The 17,671-nt window shown below is 47.6% G+C and overlaps 1 protein-coding gene across 3 annotated transcripts; it reads left to right on the top strand.

Moving 5' to 3' along the window:
• The first annotated feature begins 307 nt into the window (after positions 1 to 307).
• Positions 308 to 14,611, top strand: ZIC3 (Zic family member 3). Of its 3 annotated transcripts, XR_008541933.2 has the most exons (7): positions 308 to 489; positions 581 to 653; positions 2,414 to 2,588; positions 3,452 to 4,678; positions 5,803 to 5,966; positions 6,816 to 11,035; positions 14,041 to 14,130. XR_008541933.2 is itself a non-coding variant. In XM_009439705.4 (3 exons), exons 1-3 carry the CDS (start codon positions 3,622 to 3,624, stop codon positions 14,188 to 14,190), a joined length of 1,371 nt encoding a protein of 456 aa, XP_009437980.2. In that variant the 5' UTR covers positions 3,055 to 3,621; the 3' UTR covers positions 14,191 to 14,611. The 3 variants fall into 3 exon arrangements, 1 of the variants encoding a protein (XP_009437980.2); XR_008541934.1 differs by lacking the exons at positions 308 to 489; positions 581 to 653 and adding an exon at positions 1,207 to 1,306; XM_009439705.4 differs by lacking the exons at positions 308 to 489; positions 581 to 653; positions 2,414 to 2,588; positions 6,816 to 11,035 and having other exon boundaries at positions 3,055 to 4,678; positions 14,041 to 14,611.
• Positions 14,612 to 17,671: the final 3,060 nt, after the last annotated feature.

Genomic DNA, 17,671 nt, shown 5'->3' on the forward strand with positions numbered 1-17,671 from the left:
TCCCTCTTCTGCCACCACTCTGTTCTCAGACTCAGCTCCCCAAAGCGCCCTGTTCCCCGAAGTTGTTCCCAGAGTCTCTTCTTGAAAATCAAGTTTGGGGAGGAGAGAAGCTCTAAGTCATAAGTAAAACTTCGCGATTTTTCCCCCCCAACAGCAGTGATTTGCTTTGTTGGGGGTGGGGACTTTGTTTTCATGTGCAGTAACTAGCTTTATCTGGAGGGATTTTGCTTTCTACCCTCTTTTAAGGGTCAGGGGTCCCCCTCCCCAAATAAGGAAACTCCCACTCAAACCAACTGAAACCGACTTAGAAATGGCCTGCCTCTGACCTGCTGTTCACAAAGCCCCCAGCCTCGTCCTTTTGCGCGCATCTGGGACCCCTGCGTCCCACAGAACAACGACACCCCCTCAGAACCGCACTCTCAGGATGGGCCCGGCTGTCCCGTGAAGGCCTCCATTGCCCGGGATTTTGGCCTGGCTGAATCGCCTCAGGTCTGCCCCCTTAACAAGCATCCACCCCCCCGGCCCCCACCTCCCCACTTCTCGGTTGATGATCTAATTGAATTATGCCTTTTTGTTCCAGGGACTACAGAGCACGTGCTGGAGGCAATTAATTATCGGAATGTGGCCGTATCAAAACGGACACTGGGCACCGGGTAGGTCAGCGGCGGCAACTTCCCCCTGCCTTGAGCTCAAGACCCCTTCCCAAATAGGGGCATGATGAGCTCCCTCGGCTGCCCCCCTTCTGAGCCCTTCACCCAGTTGCAATCGCGCAAGGCCCTCGATTCTCGGGGTACCTGGCGGGACTCCCCGGAAACTCTCGCATCAGCGCTGGCCCGGCCAGAGCTCGACAGCCGCCCCTTCCCGGTCCCCTAGTCTCGAGAACCGCTGTCCGCGGGACCAGCTCAGTGAGGAAATCCAAACTTTTTTAAACCAACTACTTAGCCAAGGGCGGTTGGGGTTGGTGGGAGGTGAAGAGAGGTAGAGGGAAGAGAGGAAATAAAGGAGAAAGTGAAAAGAAAGGTGGGGCCGGGCGGGGGGGGGAAGAAAGGCAATCCTCCTTTTTTGTAAACCTGACTCCAGGGGATTCATTTGCATGATTTAAGCATATTTGTTCTCTGAACACACCAGCGCCCCCCTACCCCCCAAAGAAACCCTCTGCTGAGAGGCACTGAAACCATTCTTGGAGAGTCTGTGTTCGGCAGACGCAATAATTTAAGTCAGCAGTGAACTCACCTTCCAACCTGGGGAGAGAGCTCTGGATGTGGAGAGAGAATTGGGGCGAGTTTGATGGGAGGGGGTGAATACGGTAAGATGTGCTACCGGTAGGGTGTTCTCCCAGCAAACTGGCTAAGAAAGAAGGTGAAGTGTGGGCTGGGCCAGGCAGACTGGGGAGCAGGAAGTGAAAGGCTGCAGTTATAAAGCGCTGCTTGAGGCGGTCTCTCCTGGCGCCTCTGAACTTGATCAGATGTTCTATTTCCTACAGAGAGATGGCGGCCAGGCTGTGAGGCTGCCTCAAGGCGCAGACTTTGGGGCTTGGCCCAGCTAGGGATGTGACAATCACAGCCATCTTTCTCTCTGCCTTTTCTTTCCACTCTCTCCTGCATTCTTTGCAAATGCCTTGCAGGACACAAAAATGAGTGAATTTATAGCCTTGCCTGAACCTGGTCATTATGTCAGAAAGACCTCGCAACAGACAGAAGGCGAGGGGACTTTCACACACACCCCTGGAAGTAAATCCTTAAGGGGTAAGCAGTCCCTGAGGTCACTACATGCTTTACCTTCTCCGGGTAGGAGTAGAAGAGAGTAAAGCCTTGGCTGTTCAGAGGAAAGAAAATTCCATGTCACAGTCCCCATTCAGCATCAGCAACCCCCAACACGACTTTTGCATTTGAAAATGTTGAGAATTCAAAGCTGATTAGCCTAGTGATTTGGAAACCACCCTGATACTGTGTGTGTCTAGTGTGTTTATTATGTGTTTAGTGTGTTGTGTGCATGTTTTGCGTACACGGGCTAAAAGTGTTCTTTGCATGTTTTGTATTTGTGGGTATGCTCGCTGTTATGTGTATTTGCTCTATTGTGTTTAGTTGTGTTTCTGTGTTTGCTGTGTTGTGCGTAGTTTATGTTACTGTGTTGTATGTGCTTACTTTGTTGTGTTGTGTGCGTATTTCATATGTCGTGTTTGTTTCCTGTGGTGCGCTTGTGTTTACTGTGTTGTGTGCTTGTTTCCTACTGTGTGCTTGTGTTTACTGCGTTGTATATGTTTGCTGTGTCGTGCCCGGTGTGTAATTCGGGAAGTGGGCAGCGGCGAGTACGGCCGCTGCTCACAAACTAAAGGGTCAACGCTTGGCGCAGACGGAAGTAACGGAGATCAGCTCTAATTGTAATCGTTTCTTCTCCTTTGGGTCTCGGACAGCTGCCGACAGGTTGGGAGCACAAACGGCGAACTATCCCGGCCTGGGTCCCGGCCTCGAGGCCATCACAACTCGCAGTGATTGGAGGTGGACGCAGCGGCTGGACCGGGAGCGCGAAACTGCTGCGCTCTCCCCAGGATCTGCGCCCTGCAGCTACAGAGGGGACATGTTCTCAAGGTGGTGAGGCAGCGGGGGCCCAAGCGGGACTGGACGTTGAGCGCCGCGTCTCCTCCATCGGCGCAGCAGTGGGACCGATCCTCGCGGGGCAAAGAGTTTCTTTGGCCAAAGCGGGTAAAGAGCCCGCGAGGGGTGGGGGAAAGCCCGCGAGAGTCCCGGCGGCGTCCCGCCGTTTGCCGGCTGGAGCCTGGCCCCAGTTCCCCGCAGCCACTCAAGCCCGGTGGAGCCCACTCGCGGCCGCCCGGCAGCCGCCGCCTCACCTGCCAGGCACCCGGCGGCTGCCCAATCAGCGGGGGTCGCTCGGCCGCGGCTGCCATGTTCTCCGCTCCGCGCTGCCAATCAGCCTCGCGGCGGCCAATGGGCAGTCCGGCCGGAGGTCAGGTGACCGCGGGCCAGCTGGCTCCCCATTGGCGCGCGCCTCGCGGCCTCCCGCTCGGTTTATGTGCGAGGAGTGAGTGATTGACTTTATCAGTCCAAGGACATTACGCGGAGGCGAAGAGGCTGGGACTCGCGCGGCGAGCGGCAAGCGGCGAGTAACAAGCCTGCCTACTGCCCGCTGCCCGCCTGCCCGGCCGCTAGCCGGCTCCGCCACTTGGCGCAGCCCAGCCCGGAGGCCGGTACCCAGGGAGCCTCCTGGCCCCGCGGTTCTGTGCACTCGGGGAGAGGAGGGGTGCCCGGGACAGGATTGGCAAACTCCGCCCTCCACTTACTATTTTGCTTATTTTTCTTTGTGCGCGCCTGTTAGTTTGTTAAACCAGATCTAGTCCCAGAGTCTTTTCTCCTCCCTTCTCCTCCCTCCTCCTCCCCCCGCCAACACCCCCTCCCTGCTCTTTCTTCCCCTCCTCCCTCCTATGCCTCTGCAGGAGACTCTTGCAGTGACGGAAAGTTGCAGCCCCTGGTAGCGCCTTGGGGGTCTCTCCGCAGTGTCCAACCGCCGCCACCCCTTTCCGACTACGGCACTTCGGAGATCTCCTCCTTCGCCGGTACCCTCTCTCACTTCGGCCGGATCGCCTGTGCCCAGAACGTCCCACCCATGACGATGCTCCTGGACGGAGGCCCGCAGTTCCCTGGGCTGGGAGTGGGCAGCTTCGGCGCGCCGCGCCACCACGAGATGCCCAACCGTGAGCCGGCAGGCATGGGGCTGAATCCCTTCGGGGACTCAACCCACGCCGCCGCCGCCGCCGCCGCCGCTGCCTTCAAGCTGAGCCCTGCCGCGGCGCACGATCTATCTTCAGGCCAGAGCTCGGCTTTCACGCCGCAGGGTTCGGGCTACGCCAACGCCCTGGGCCACCATCACCACCACCATCACCATCATCACCACACCAGCCAGGTGCCCAGCTACGGTGGCGCTGCCTCTGCCGCCTTCAACTCAACGCGCGACTTTCTGTTCCGCCAGCGCAGCTCCGGGCTCAGTGAGGCGGCCTCGGGTGGCGGGCAGCACGGGCTCTTCGCCGGCTCGGCGAGCAGCCTGCATGCTCCAGCTGGCATCCCCGAGCCCCCTAGCTACTTGCTGTTTCCCGGGCTGCATGAGCAGGGCGCTGGGCACCCGTCGCCCACAGGGCACGTGGACAACAACCAGGTCCACCTGGGGCTGCGTGGGGAGCTGTTCGGCCGTGCTGACCCATACCGCCCAGTGGCCAGCCCGCGCACGGACCCCTACGCGGCCGGCGCTCAGTTTCCTAACTACAGCCCCATGAACATGAACATGGGCGTGAACGTGGCGGCCCACCACGGGCCCGGCGCCTTCTTCCGTTACATGCGGCAGCCCATCAAGCAGGAGCTGTCGTGCAAGTGGATCGACGAGGCTCAGCTGAGCCGGCCCAAGAAGAGCTGCGACCGGACCTTCAGCACCATGCATGAGCTGGTGACACATGTCACCATGGAGCATGTGGGGGGCCCGGAGCAGAACAACCACGTCTGCTACTGGGAGGAGTGCCCCCGGGAGGGCAAGTCTTTCAAGGCGAAGTACAAACTGGTCAACCACATCCGAGTGCACACGGGCGAGAAGCCCTTCCCATGCCCCTTCCCGGGCTGCGGGAAGATCTTTGCCCGTTCTGAGAACCTCAAGATCCACAAGAGGACCCACACAGGTAAGGGAAAAAAGCAGGCGGGCGTGGGTTCCACTGGCGATACCCCGTCACGCAGCGGACTTAGAGCGCGAGGGAGAGAGGTGGCGGCCAGGGAAAGGGGCGACGCCCCGCAACGGCCGCTCGAAAAAGAAGCGCTGTCAGTGACCATCCACCCCTAGCCCTCCCCGTCCCGTGGCGCCTTTGCCGAGTTCTAACTTCCCGGGCAGACTGCTCTGCGGTCTCAGGAACTAATTGGGACCTTCTCGCGCCCAGGAACAAACTGGCGCCGCCTCTTTTTGTCTCCCTTTCTGGGTTACCGTGAAGGGACTCCGAATGTGTTGAGAGCATATTGCTTACAAGCGACTTAGCTCTCGGCACACATTCGTGGAAGGCAACCATACAAATGCTAATGAAAACTAACTTTCGGTTACTTCCGCTTTTTTTTACACTTGATTGGCACATCTCCTAATTAAATGACTGATACTTTTGTCAAACTATTTTTATTTGGAGTTCCAGGTTCAATTCAGTCCTCCGGGAGGAAAGCTAAAGCAGTTTCGTGGGTTGTTCAGAACATCTTGTAAAACTGTCTGGAGCCCCCTGGATTGATCGATCGATCGATCGATCGATCTATATATATTTTTTTCCTCAAACATTAACTACGACTACCCAGGCTTTTTAATATCGGGCTTAGCCAAACCGCTGCATTTGAAAGAGGCAAATAAAAAGGTACAAAGAGGCTGAACGGGATTGTCCTGTCCGGGGCCCATTGTCCCGCCGGGCTCGGTTACATTGCTGAGGTGGTGGCGGAACGTGGCCGCGCATTGGGAGCCCTGGGTCGGGTGGGGTGGAAACACAACTTAGGGGAAACTTCGGAGGAGCCAGGGGCTTTCCGTCCTTGCAAGAACAAAGACATGGTCAGGTTTTGGGCCGGCCCCGCCCCACCCCCACCCCGACCGCCACTCCCAAACCCAGCGGGCTCAACCTACGCTCTTCATTTCTCTCCAGGGAAAATAGATGCAGCAGCAGCCCCCAGTCCGCGCTCCCTTTCCGGGAAGACCGCCGGGAGCTCAGTCTCCTGCTGCTTGCCTCTGAGAAACTCCGGCGCTGACCGTATTTTACCCCCCTTGGGTTTTTGCCTTTTGCAGGTGAGAAACCTTTCAAATGTGAATTTGAAGGCTGTGACAGACGCTTTGCCAACAGCAGCGACCGTAAGAAGCACATGCATGTGCATACCTCGGACAAGCCCTATATCTGCAAAGTGTGCGACAAGTCCTACACGCACCCGAGCTCCCTGCGCAAACACATGAAGGTAATTACCTCTTTATTAGCGGTCGGCGGTTTGTAAACACTCGGCCCGACGCCGGGCCGCGGAACGGAAGCGCCCGCGCTGCCAACCCTGTGTCCTCCACGTTAAATCCGATTTGCTCCAGCAGTGACACCTTGAACCCATTTTGGGGACCGGGCGGGGGTGGGGGTGAGGGGGTGGGCGGGAGTGAGCAAAGTTGGGAGGGGGAGGAAGCGGAGGGAACAATCGGTTGTTTACTGGGAAGCTCTAGCTGAGCTCGCCTGGGCTTGCGGGGCTGCCGTGGCCGCCTCTTCCCGACTCAGCCCGCGGTGGGAACCGAGAGTAGCCGCGCCGGGAACCGAGGGTAGCCGCGCCGAACCCGAGGGTGGGTGGTTCATTCGCTCTTTGGCTTCGGATAAAACAATACGGCCGAGGAGCGCAATCTGATTCCCACACATTTGTCTGCGACTTCGCAGCGCTCAGGGCCCCTGTGCCACCTTCTCTGTACCTGCTTTCTCAAGCCGAAACGGGCTTGGTGAAACCTGGGCCCGGAGTTAGTATTTTATAGGACCTCACAGTGTACTGCTTACCTCACTCCATCCGCGGAGAAAGCATTTTTGAAGTGGCATGACCAAAACGGAATGCTTTATTCCTTTTCCGTAACACCAGTCTTAGGAGCAAAACTGGTTTTTGGCGAACATCTCCGGGTTTTCTAGACATCGGTAATACGGATTTTTTTTTTAAGCAGCATTTTTCTTTTAAGTGGGTCACTGGGCGGTCTTGTTGTTACAGTGCTCGAATTCTGCTCTTGTTTTTGCTTGCACATTGCCAGTTGGAATTATATTCATTATAATATATACATGTTAATTTTAGGTTCATGAATCTCAAGGGTCAGATTCCTCCCCTGCTGCCAGTTCAGGCTATGAATCTTCCACTCCACCCGCTATAGCTTCTGCAAACAGTAAAGATACCACTAAAACCCCTTCTGCAGTTCAAACTAGCACCAGCCACAACCCTGGACTTCCTCCTAATTTTAACGAATGGTACGTCTGAGGACAAACACAAACCCTGTTAACTATAGAATGGACCAAATGCATTTTTAAAAGAAAACTGAGACCAATCAGATGGAAATGGAGTTTTAAGGCAAGAGGCCATATATAGGGCTACATCTTGTTAATTGCAATTTTCCAGGAAGGTTTTGGGCAAGATCCAAAAGTAGCCATGCCCTTTTCTCAGGATAGAAAATATGTTTTGGCATTTGAAGCATTTTTTACAAAATCTTTACACTACTTTTTCTTCCCCTTCCTCTTGCTCTCTGCACACCCCATTCTTAAACTCCTCCAATTCATTTTAACACTTGTCCTATTTCTTGAGAGGAAGTTATAGAAGGCTTGTTGGTGGTGGTGATGTTAAACTGATGGAAATTCTTTTTCGCCTTAGTGGTGATTGTTTAAACTCTCACAGTCTTAAACCGTGCCAAAGTCCTGTTATGTCTTGAACTTTTCCTCAAAGCATTACACTTGTGAATGTATTTTTGTCTAATAGGGTCGAAACTGTTGTTCAGTATTTTTTCAGGCTGAGGATGTGATGTTACTCTACACATTGTGACGTTTAGTATACAGTTGCCTTTTGTAATAACTTTTTTTTTTGTAAATACATATCCATTGATGCCATATTTATCGTTTGTAATTTAATTATTGCTACAAGTGCCGGGAACTGAACAATATTTATGGATAAATGTTTTCTAACAAATTCTGTACAGCTTTTGATTATAACTGCTTTAGCATTAAAAATTTATTGTTTTGAAAGAAGAACACAATTTACAATTTTGGAACCACTGACTCCTTTCTCTTGTTTTGTAACAGCCTTCTTCTACAAAGAGGAGATGTGAGCAAATTAAATCTTGTTTGTTGGTATTTATAACTCACTCAGATCCCTTTTTTAATTGTTAAATTATTTTTCTATTACAGTATAAATTCCTTACAGTGTCAGTTTCCATCTGGGAAGACTCTCCTTTCTTTATCTCTATCTCAGATGGTTGTTTAACTGCGAGTTTAAATGTGTTTGTCCTGGATTTTCGGCATGCAAATCAAATATTACTGATCAATTCAGTTAGTGGCCATGACATCTCAATCTTGTACTTCAAAGACTGAGAAGCTGGATTTAATCATCCCTGCCCTACATATATAAACATAAGGTAACCTACTGAATTTTATGTCCCTTAGTTCTTTATTACCTTACATAAAAATGAAAATTGCGGCAGGATGCATGTCTGTCTGTTCTATCTAGAGATCACCCATATACCTATATATGTTTGTATCTATGACTTATCTAATCTGCCTATCAATCTATCTAGTAGCTATCTATATATTTTCAAAAGATAGCTTATGTCTAAAACAGTGGTGATGAGTAAGGCCAGTTGAGCATTGCTTACTTATGGTTAAAGTGCTTCTTAAAAGAACCATAGTCCATTTACAATTTTGGAAGGCAAAGGCTGATTTGTTTGCTGTATATAGTTCAATTCATAATTATCGCAATTATCCATAACATTTATATAGCGGTGTAATAACTGCAGCAGTTCTGAAATGATGCTATGGGAAAAAAATTGCAAAATATGTATTTTTAAAGTTCATGATTTGTAGGCAAAGATGTTAAGAGCATTGTTTCCATTAAAATCAATAACAATGAAAAACGGTTGTTTGCTTTGTGATAAAATGTTAACAATCCATTTAATCTTCAGTGAAGCAACTCATTTGGACAAACAGTTCTTTTACAATGGTTATATGGAAAAGAAATTGATTGCTATTTTGGGGGGCTGGAGTGGGTAGAGTATTGAGACCTTTTTTATTAGGGTGCTGTTTGTTATTGAGAGCCCAATCTCTGCATGAATAACAGAAAGGTGGACATAAGGAATTGTAAAGTATTTAGAATGTATTGAATAGGCTTAAGTACCTCCTTTAAGGGGCAATGCTCTAGGTTTTTGGTGGCAGTCAATTTGGTATTATATATGATCATTTTCAATTCTAGAATTTTGTTTATTGTTCTTTTTGAAGAAATAAAGTCTTGGCACATCTTATTTATGTTATAACATTTTTGTATTTGGTGCCTGATTTTTTTTCATGTTCAAATAAATCAATCTAAAATTGAAATGCTTACAGAACTTCTGATGATTAAAAGAAACTTTGATTCTGTGAATGCAGTTGAAGCAGTCTATTTAAGTTATCTACTGATCTTTGTCAACAGACAATTAGTTATTGACAGTTTCTAATTGCAAATTGCTTTGGAGGCTATTTTTTGTTAGTGGAGAATAATGGGGTCTTTTGCATTTTCTTCCACCAATATCCAAGCCTGAATGCCATGAACAGAGATTGGGATGACTACACATGTGATGAGCAGGTAACCTGGTCAGTCTATCACTCCCAACCCAGACATTCCGATCTTGACCTTGACATTGAGGGTGCTGGACCAGATTCCTATTTCAGGCTTTTTCCTTCACCTCAAACCAGAGACCATTTTAAATGCTCAGCAAGTTCTCAGAAAGTATATATTCATAAGACTGGCTCTAAGTGTGTTCCATTGTGAAATCTAAATAGTGTATTTTTCTTCTGAACTGTACAATGAACTTCCATAATTTACCACTTTCTCCACGAGTTCCCTCCCCCACCCTCAATCTAACCTAACTTTACATGGAAGTAGAGCCATGGGTTGGATACAGGATTCAACCAAAAACATGCCTCCCTTTCAATTAAATGTATTAAATATCTCCTCATGAGACAAAGAGCAGTTTGATCTTTTCTTAGTTACCTGAAATTATTCTACCGTAAAATTTTACAGGAAAGTACTTGAGGGTCCTAAGAGGGGAAGATATCAATTAAATGAAAAACAATTATGATAACCAATATTAGGAGAATATAAAAGTTTTGCCCCTGTACATGATTACCTCTAATTTGGGTGTAGCATGGTATTTCTCAAAATCATGTCCTCCACCCTTGTCATCTGTGGTAAAGAAAACTCCTTATTTTGATAGAAAGCTTTTCACAGATTTCCCCCCTATAATCTGGCTCTGGGAGTGCACATTTACACTCTTGAATATTCAGTAAACAACCTTAGAGAGTAAGTACCCCCCACAAAAAAAAAAAAAAAAAATCATCAATGCTCAAGCCCGAGGCATGGGCCAGGCTCTTAGTAATCAACTTGTTACTTTCCCTCTTGCACCTTGTAAGATCTTTGTTCAAAGTCCCTTTTTCAAAATGAGTGATTTTGCATAAGATTCCCACTGTTAGGCAAAAGGGAGGTGGCTATTTCCACGCAAGACAGAAGTTTGGCCTTCATCCAGCTTTAGAAGGTTAAAGATCAGGACAGGGTCCACGCTAAGCAGGCCGGTCGATCTAAATTACTAAAGTTGGACATGAGTGAGCAAAGACCTCCGCTCACAAAGCATCCCAGGAAAGTTGGAGTGTTCAGGACTTCCTCGCTCCTCCCCCTTCTCCCTTCTCCCCGCCTGATGTCTCTGCCTCTTCGCCCTGGCTCTCTCTCCCCCTTCTTAAAAAAACTCCCTAAAACAGAGGAGCAAAGTCGAAGGGCCTCTTAACATGTAAGTTTGTGGAAGAATCGCCAGCAGCGTGCCCATCGCCTGAAAAGAGAGGTTATCTTGGCACCTAGACTGCTTTCCTCTCACAGGTTTCTGTCCCTCGAGTCCCAAGCCTCCAGTGGATCCTTGGCCGGGGCCGGGGCGGAGGCGGCGAGGCCAGGCGTTTCGGAAGTCGGGGCTCCAGCTCAGCTGTCCTCGGGCCCCTCGTCGGGGCTCCCAGGGTCCCTGTCCACACACCAAGTTCTTGCAAGTCTCTGTCGAGGCTCGGGCGGGGGGGGGGAAGGGACCTCATTTCCTAGGGTCAATTCTCTCGCGGTCTCTGCCCGCTGACCCTTTGACCTCCACCTACAGGGCCCTTGGCGGCCGTAAGCCGGCGGTCGCCCGGGCTCCGAGGACGCTTCGCGCCCCATCGCCTCCCGGCCTCATTAGGCCGGCGGGGCTGTAAAGCAGGAATCAGCCTCTGCCTAATCCGGACCTGGGGTCAATACGAGCCCAAACAATGGTGAGCTCCGAAGGCCACTGCGTAGCGCTGGCCGCAAACTTTGTGTTCAATTCAATTTTCTAAAGCGGTGGGGGTTGGGGGCAGGGAGGTATTCGTCCACCCGAAGGCCGCTTGCGGCTCCCGGGGCTCATCAGCGAACGTCCTCTCTCGCTCGGCCCCTCCAGCCTTTTCGCAGCGCCTGGGATAGAGGGGGCGGCGAGGCCTGGGGACTGGTTGTCGGCCCGCGCGGGTGCCCAGGGGCTGGCGCAAAAGGGGCCGCCCCCGTGCCGGGAACAGACTTTGAAGTGGGTTTTTAGCGCGCACGTGTGAGAGCCGGGCCAGGGCCGGAGCGGGGACCCGCTGGGAGGAAAGAGGAGGCTCCGGCCGGGGCCCCAACCCCTCCCCCGCTTCCCCGTGGCTCCGGCCTTTTCAAGCCGCGGCCGGGGGCCCGTAGGCCTCCCACACCCACCCCCACTCCCGCGCCCTCCCCGCGCCGCGCGCAGGCGCACACCTCGCAGCCGTCGAGTCGGATTTTGCAGCGAGGGGGTTGGGGATAGAGTTGAAAGCCGCTTTGCAGTGCCGCGGCCTCGGTCGAGCTGGGAGGGAGGGGAGGGGAGGAGAGGAGAGGGATGTGGGAAGGGGGGCTGGTTTTGGGGCGGCTCTCGAGTCGTGAACATGGCGGCCGGATGCGAACCCCCGCGGAGCGCAGCAAAGGCTGCAGAACTGTTGTGTAGTTTAAACTCCCTTGTTATTCCTCAGCTCTGGGCGCCTCGCGGGGGAATGTAGGTCGTGGCGGTTGAGCGCAAAATTGTTAAAAAAACGGAAGCGAAGAAGTTCTTCCTGGGCATTCTCCTGGGAAGTTGGCGTGTGCTTTTTGGGTTTGGGGTTCCCATGGGACTTGGACAAAAAACCCGCCAGAGGCCTCCCCACCCACCTGGCCCGACTTAAAACGCCCCCTCCCGGAGCTGCCATGGGTAGGGGATGCCATTTCGAGTTATCAGGCCCCGGTCGGGATTCCACAGAACCTTTGAGTCCCTAAAAATGCCCCAAGAGTGGACAGTATGTTCTCTTCCAGGACAGTGGCGAAGCCTATGAACACGTAGGCACCATTTTCCAAGAAAATGCCACGGCTGTTAGACAAGTGTGCCATTGCGAGTTCGACCCCTACACGTTGCCCAGGCTCCGTTTTCTGTATATCTCATTTAAACGTGAACCTATGAAAATTGGCACTGTAGCTTTGGTGTGTGCCTTAACAGCTGGTGATCTTATGTTAAGGGGAAAAAAGGCCAGAATTCCGAAAACTTTAATTCAGCTTTTGCTTAACTGCCTTAATGCTGGCGTTGAAAGAACCCCTGGTAGCTCTGGGATCTCGAGCTCGTGTTTTCTCCGTAGAAAAATGCTTCGGATTCACCTTCAGATGTGTCTTTTGTGAGGAAAAAAAAAAATGTAAGATTTTAAAAAGTGTAGTAATTGAACCTCAGCTCCTCTAGGAAAATAAGCGGCACGAACTCTTCCAGGTTGGGTCTTCGTGGAGACCAACGGCCAAACGGAAAAGTCAGCCCTCTTGGGGTTGTCCACTGTCACGCATTTGGGCTCCTGAAGGTGTGGGGCAGTTCCCGTGGGCCACCTTGGGAAGGGCCCCAGGTGGGTGGGCAGGTCATTAGCAAGGCTGGCCCAGATCTGGGGGGAAATCTGCAAAACACTGCCTTTATCTGCAGAGAACAATTGATGGGGTTGTCTTTCCTCCTTTTCAGTGCACAAAGAAGACGGCTTTGGAGCAAGAATTTGGAATATGCATTTAAGTTGTCGTGCTTTGCATTGGAAACCCATGGGCAATTAAAATAAGCATGCCCTGTAGTATTTTCTGTCCTTTTCTTATGTGTGATTCCTGCAAGTCAAAGGAGGCCGGAGCCTCTTCAGTAGTTTGGAAACTTGTTTTGAAATTGCCACCAAGCCGATTTTTTTTTTTTTTTCCTGTGGGTGAAGTTTCCTTCCCCGGTTCACTCACTCCCCCATTCCCCACCCCCTCGCTGGAATAGAGTATTGACATCTTTGAGAGATCAAAGGAAGTAAATGGTGCTTGCTGTATACTCTATTTTTCCATTCTGTAGTGTGAACCCTGAGGTTTGAGCTTTTTTCTGGTTAAATCTCTTGGTACCAAAAGTGTGGAAAATAAAAAGTTCATTAAGTTAAAAAAGCTTTAGCCAATGGTTAGACGGGTTTGTCCCTTTAAGAGCTACAGAGCCCAGATCGTCTCTTAAATTGACTTTAAAGTCGAGCTAAGATGCATTGGTGGACTGTTTCCCCTGGATACCTGCGGTGTTCTTTGGGTCATTTGACATGGTAAAACTGGTTGATTTTCATAGAAGTTATGTGAATGGAATTTCTGCAAAACCGGGCAAGTGATAAATTGGTAGAGCTCTTGTATTTGTTTGGATGACGACTCCAAAGGGTACTGCTTTTTTACCGAGGTTTGATTCTGTCATAACCATTGAAATTTACAGCTTGGAAAACACTAAGTTTGCTGGAAGCATTTAAACCAGGGAATGTTCAGAGCACTTGGACTAATGGTAACTTTTAACAGACGAACATAAATCCTTTGAATATTAGAGAAACTTGTTTCAAAAAATCTGTTGAAACTGAAGAAAATCTCTTTCATTAACATTTAACAAACCAAGCAGTTTTGTATATTTTTAATCTGATGACAGTTCAACCTATTTACACATCTGATGAATGGAGAGAAATGTAAGCTTTATAGTAACTATAATAATAGCTTTCACCAGATGGCAAATTATAATATTTGATCTCTAATAGGGTGTGTGTCTTGTGTCATATATTTTATTAAAATACAACCTGCGTCAAGACCATTTGAATTTGAGGTGTTAAAAATAAAACATTCCATCGTGTTTTATTATAAACCAGAGTTTAAAACAACATATTCATGTGACATTTTATGACATTTTTTTCTAAGAGGAAATGTGGCCTGTTTTGACCTATCTGCAGTTCACTTTTTGTTTTTTTGCCAGTGTTGTCCTGCTTGGTATCCGGGACAGTCTCTAATTCCTGACGAAGAACTTGATACTGACGTTGGTATGCAGCAGCCAGCCCTCCATAACACTACCTATCCTAAATGCAGGGTTAATGCCGAACCTACTGTGCAAGAAATGATTTACTGATGAGGTTTCAAAGAAAACCACATCAATTTGGATGTCTGTTACCTTGAAGTGATCATTTTAAGAGTAGTAGCTTCTTCCCTAGGTATAAAAAGACTATTTTCTTCTTTTGGCGTATTTCATCCTGTGTTGAGCAATCATTTGTGAAATGAAAAAGCAAAAAAAACTCCCCCCACTTTAGGATTTATAAATGGGAAGATGGAGGTGAAGACTGGCCTAATTCATAACCCAGTATGCATTATCTCATGCATTGTGTTGACCTTGGTGAAAATCTTTTTCAAATACCAGCATTCTATATGTAGAACTAAAGTGTTTAAAACTAGAAACATGAATTGTTGTTTTGTTAATTTTATGTTTGTGTTCAGAAAGCAATACCCAGGATCCCTTTAATTTTTGTTTGACTTAAATAAAACCATTTAAATTATTTTGTGATTATTGTTTTATTAAAATGACAGTAGCCCCTAAATAACTTTGATTAACCTGTTGACTTGGGACAATTTACATTCAATTCACATTTTTCACGATATAGCTGGACTTTCACTAGGCAATAAATGGGGGTGGGGGGGAACCGGCCGAACAAACCCCAAACAACTGTTTTGAACCCACAGTGTTTTCCCAGAGGGGTTCAAGGCCAGGTGTTGGGAAGGCCAGGGGAAGAATTCAGATTCAAGGATTGATTGGAGTGATTAGAAGAAATGAAAGGATGCAGGAGTCTGGAGGGAAAAAAAGAGCATTTGAACACCAATATATGGGTGAGAAAGAGAGGGAAAGATAAAGCTGAAGATAACCTGAAAGGTGAAAAGAGTGCCTCTGTGGCATCCAGGGAGGAGACATTGCAGCATTACATATATATTATTCAGAAACCCTGAAGTGGTTTTTGGGGCAGACAACTTTGCACAACCATTGATTAGAACACTTAGAGAATCATGGAATATAGGTGTTATTAAAACACAAGTTGTCGTTAATTAACTGTAATGTTAGAGAAGATGAAGACACTACAGAAAAATTACTGGAACTCCAGATACTTGATTTCTCATTTTAAATTTAACATCTATAATCTAATGTAATCTGTGAATGACTGTCATTCTATTTATTTGGCGTGATTATGTGATGATGAAGTATTGTAAAATTGCAGCCTGATAGAGTATATTACTATTGGTTCTTTAGATCCAATTTTATTGAAATTTTTGGTAAGTAGACTGATGATAGTATAATTTTTTAGTAGTAGGAAACATGCTCATGTTCCTGTGATTCCAATTGTTCATTTACATCAAGAATAATAGAAAGGGCCAGGTCAAGGAAGCCTATGATTCTTTGACTCTCAGCTTCCTAACACCTGACATTTTTGTATGCCCCATAACAATGTTGGTAAAATTTTTGTGTTTTGTTTTGTTTTTAAGAACAAGAACTGTGTTCTTTCAGACAGGCAGTGGAGTATAATAATGGAATTGTTGACAAAACCCTAGGAAAGGTAAGCTACAGAGTTGTTCATGAGCCAGCTGCACTGTGATAATACCTCCTAGGGTTGTTCTGTGGACTAAACAAGAAAATGTCTCCTAAAGAGCCTGTCACGGAGTAGTCCCTGAACAAATGTTGCCTTCTTTTCCCCCAGCAGGTAGTTATTGTTTTGTTGCTTTTGGGTAGTTTCCTATTTTTACTATCATAGAATATTTTACTAAAAACATATAGTGGTTTGTACTGTGTTGCAAATTTAATACAGTTTTCAGAAAGTAGATGGAGATTTGTGGCATGTAAGAAATACTGCATTTCATAAGCATAATCACTAGATCAGGCATGTGGGTTTATGAACATAGCTATGAATATTTAAACACATAAAATCAAAATGTTATTAAATGCCTGTTGTTCATTATCTTCCAATGAAAACACTTATTCTTAGATAAAAATAAGTTGTGTACTTAAAATCTGTAAACATGGTAATTTAATGGTTTGGTTTTAATTGAATAAAATTTTTGCTTTAGTCAACAGCTTGATTCTTACATTAGAATTCAGTGACAATTTTACAATGTGAAAGTTGATGTTCACATATAACAAAAAGATTAAATCTATGTCTTAAATTATTCAGTTTCCCCTTACCAAATTTATGATCATATTATGTAGTTGTGACTATAGAGTAATGAGACTGATTTTCTTTGGAGCTTGGAAGCTAGCCCTGAATGCAGTTCCCAGTGAGGAGTCCTGAAATGTTTTGACCAATGTCATCATCCTTCGAATAAATTTATGGACTCCATAGGTGATGGATTCACTTAAGATAACAACAACAATAACAACGAAACAGACAACAGCCACTAGTCTTACTACTTTACAGCCATACTTTTGGTTTTATTATGTTGTGAAGGTTACTCTGATTTTATATTATGTTAGTAAACTGAGGCTTGACTGAGAAAGACAGCATAGAAATGCTCTACTACAGCATTATAGAATTTTGTTGTCAATTATAAGTCTATTTATACAGAAAAACGAAACAAAACCACCAACACACAGCTCTTCCTGAGTGAGCTGTCTGAGTGGGAAGTGTTTCTTTCCTTCCCACTGATTTTGGGAACTTGGGGCTTCCCAGAGAAGCTGTACTGCTAAATAACATGGGCTGTTTTACAGAGGCCTGGGAGGCTTTTCTTCACTGGTTTATCAGCTTTGTCTAACTCTTTCTTCCTGATTTTTTCATATTTACCCTGCCCAATTAAACATGGAGGTCAGCCTTGTAAAATTTCTTTTGAGGCTGGGATTACGCCTGTAATCCCAGCATTTTGGGAGGCCGAGGAGGGTGGATCACCTGAGGTCAGGAGTTCGAGACCAGCCTGGGCAACATGGTGAAACCCTGTCTCTAAGAAAAATGCAAAAACTTAGCTGGGTGTGGTGGTGCATGCCTTTAATCCCAGCTATTCAGGAGGCCGAGGCAGGAGAATCGATTGAACCTAGGAGATGGAGCCAAGATTGCACCACTGCAGTCCAGCATGGCGACAGAGTGAGACTCCGTCAAAAAAAAAAAAAAAAAAAAAAAAAAAAAAAAAAAAACCCAAAAAAAACACAAAGTCCTTTTTAAATTTTTATTCATTTATTTTTATTTTTTTATTTTTTGAGATGGAGTTTCGCTCTTGTTCCCCAGGCTAGAGTGCAATGGGGCAATTTCGGCTCACCACAACCTCTTCCTCCCAGGTTCAAGCAATTCTCCTGCTTCGGCCTCCCGAGTAGCTGGGATTACAGGCATGCGCCACCACGGCCGGCTAATTTTGTATTTTTAGTAGAGACAGGGTTTCTCCATGTTGGTCAGGCTGGTCTTGAACTCCCGACCTCAGGTGATCTGCCTGCCTCAGCCTCCCAAAGTGCTGGGATTACAGGCATGAGCCACCACTCCCAGCCAAAAGTCCTTTAAAAAAGAAAAAAAATCAGGTCATCAGAAACTTCACTGGTGAAATGAGCAAAATGATTATGCTAACAATTCCCTCAGTAATGTCCCAGAGTCAAC

The sequence above is a fragment of the Pan troglodytes genome, chromosome X (assembly GCF_028858775.2).
Source record: "Pan troglodytes isolate AG18354 chromosome X, NHGRI_mPanTro3-v2.0_pri, whole genome shotgun sequence".
Taxonomy (NCBI): domain Eukaryota; kingdom Metazoa; phylum Chordata; class Mammalia; order Primates; family Hominidae; genus Pan; species Pan troglodytes.

What these genes read in the sequence shown, in the direction of transcription:
- ZIC3 (XM_009439705.4), top strand. Translation starts at nt 3,622, where the DNA reads ATGACGATGCTCCTGGACGGAGGCCCGCAGTTCCCTGGGCTGGGAGTG. An exon ending in CCACAAGAGGACCCACACAG is followed by an intron (nt 4,679 to 5,802) that starts GTAAGGGAAAAA and finishes TGCCTTTTGCAG; the next exon opens with GTGAGAAACCTTTCAAATGT. An exon ending in CCCTGCGCAAACACATGAAG is followed by an intron (nt 5,967 to 14,040) that starts GTAATTACCTCT and finishes TTTTTTTGCCAG; the next exon opens with TGTTGTCCTGCTTGGTATCC.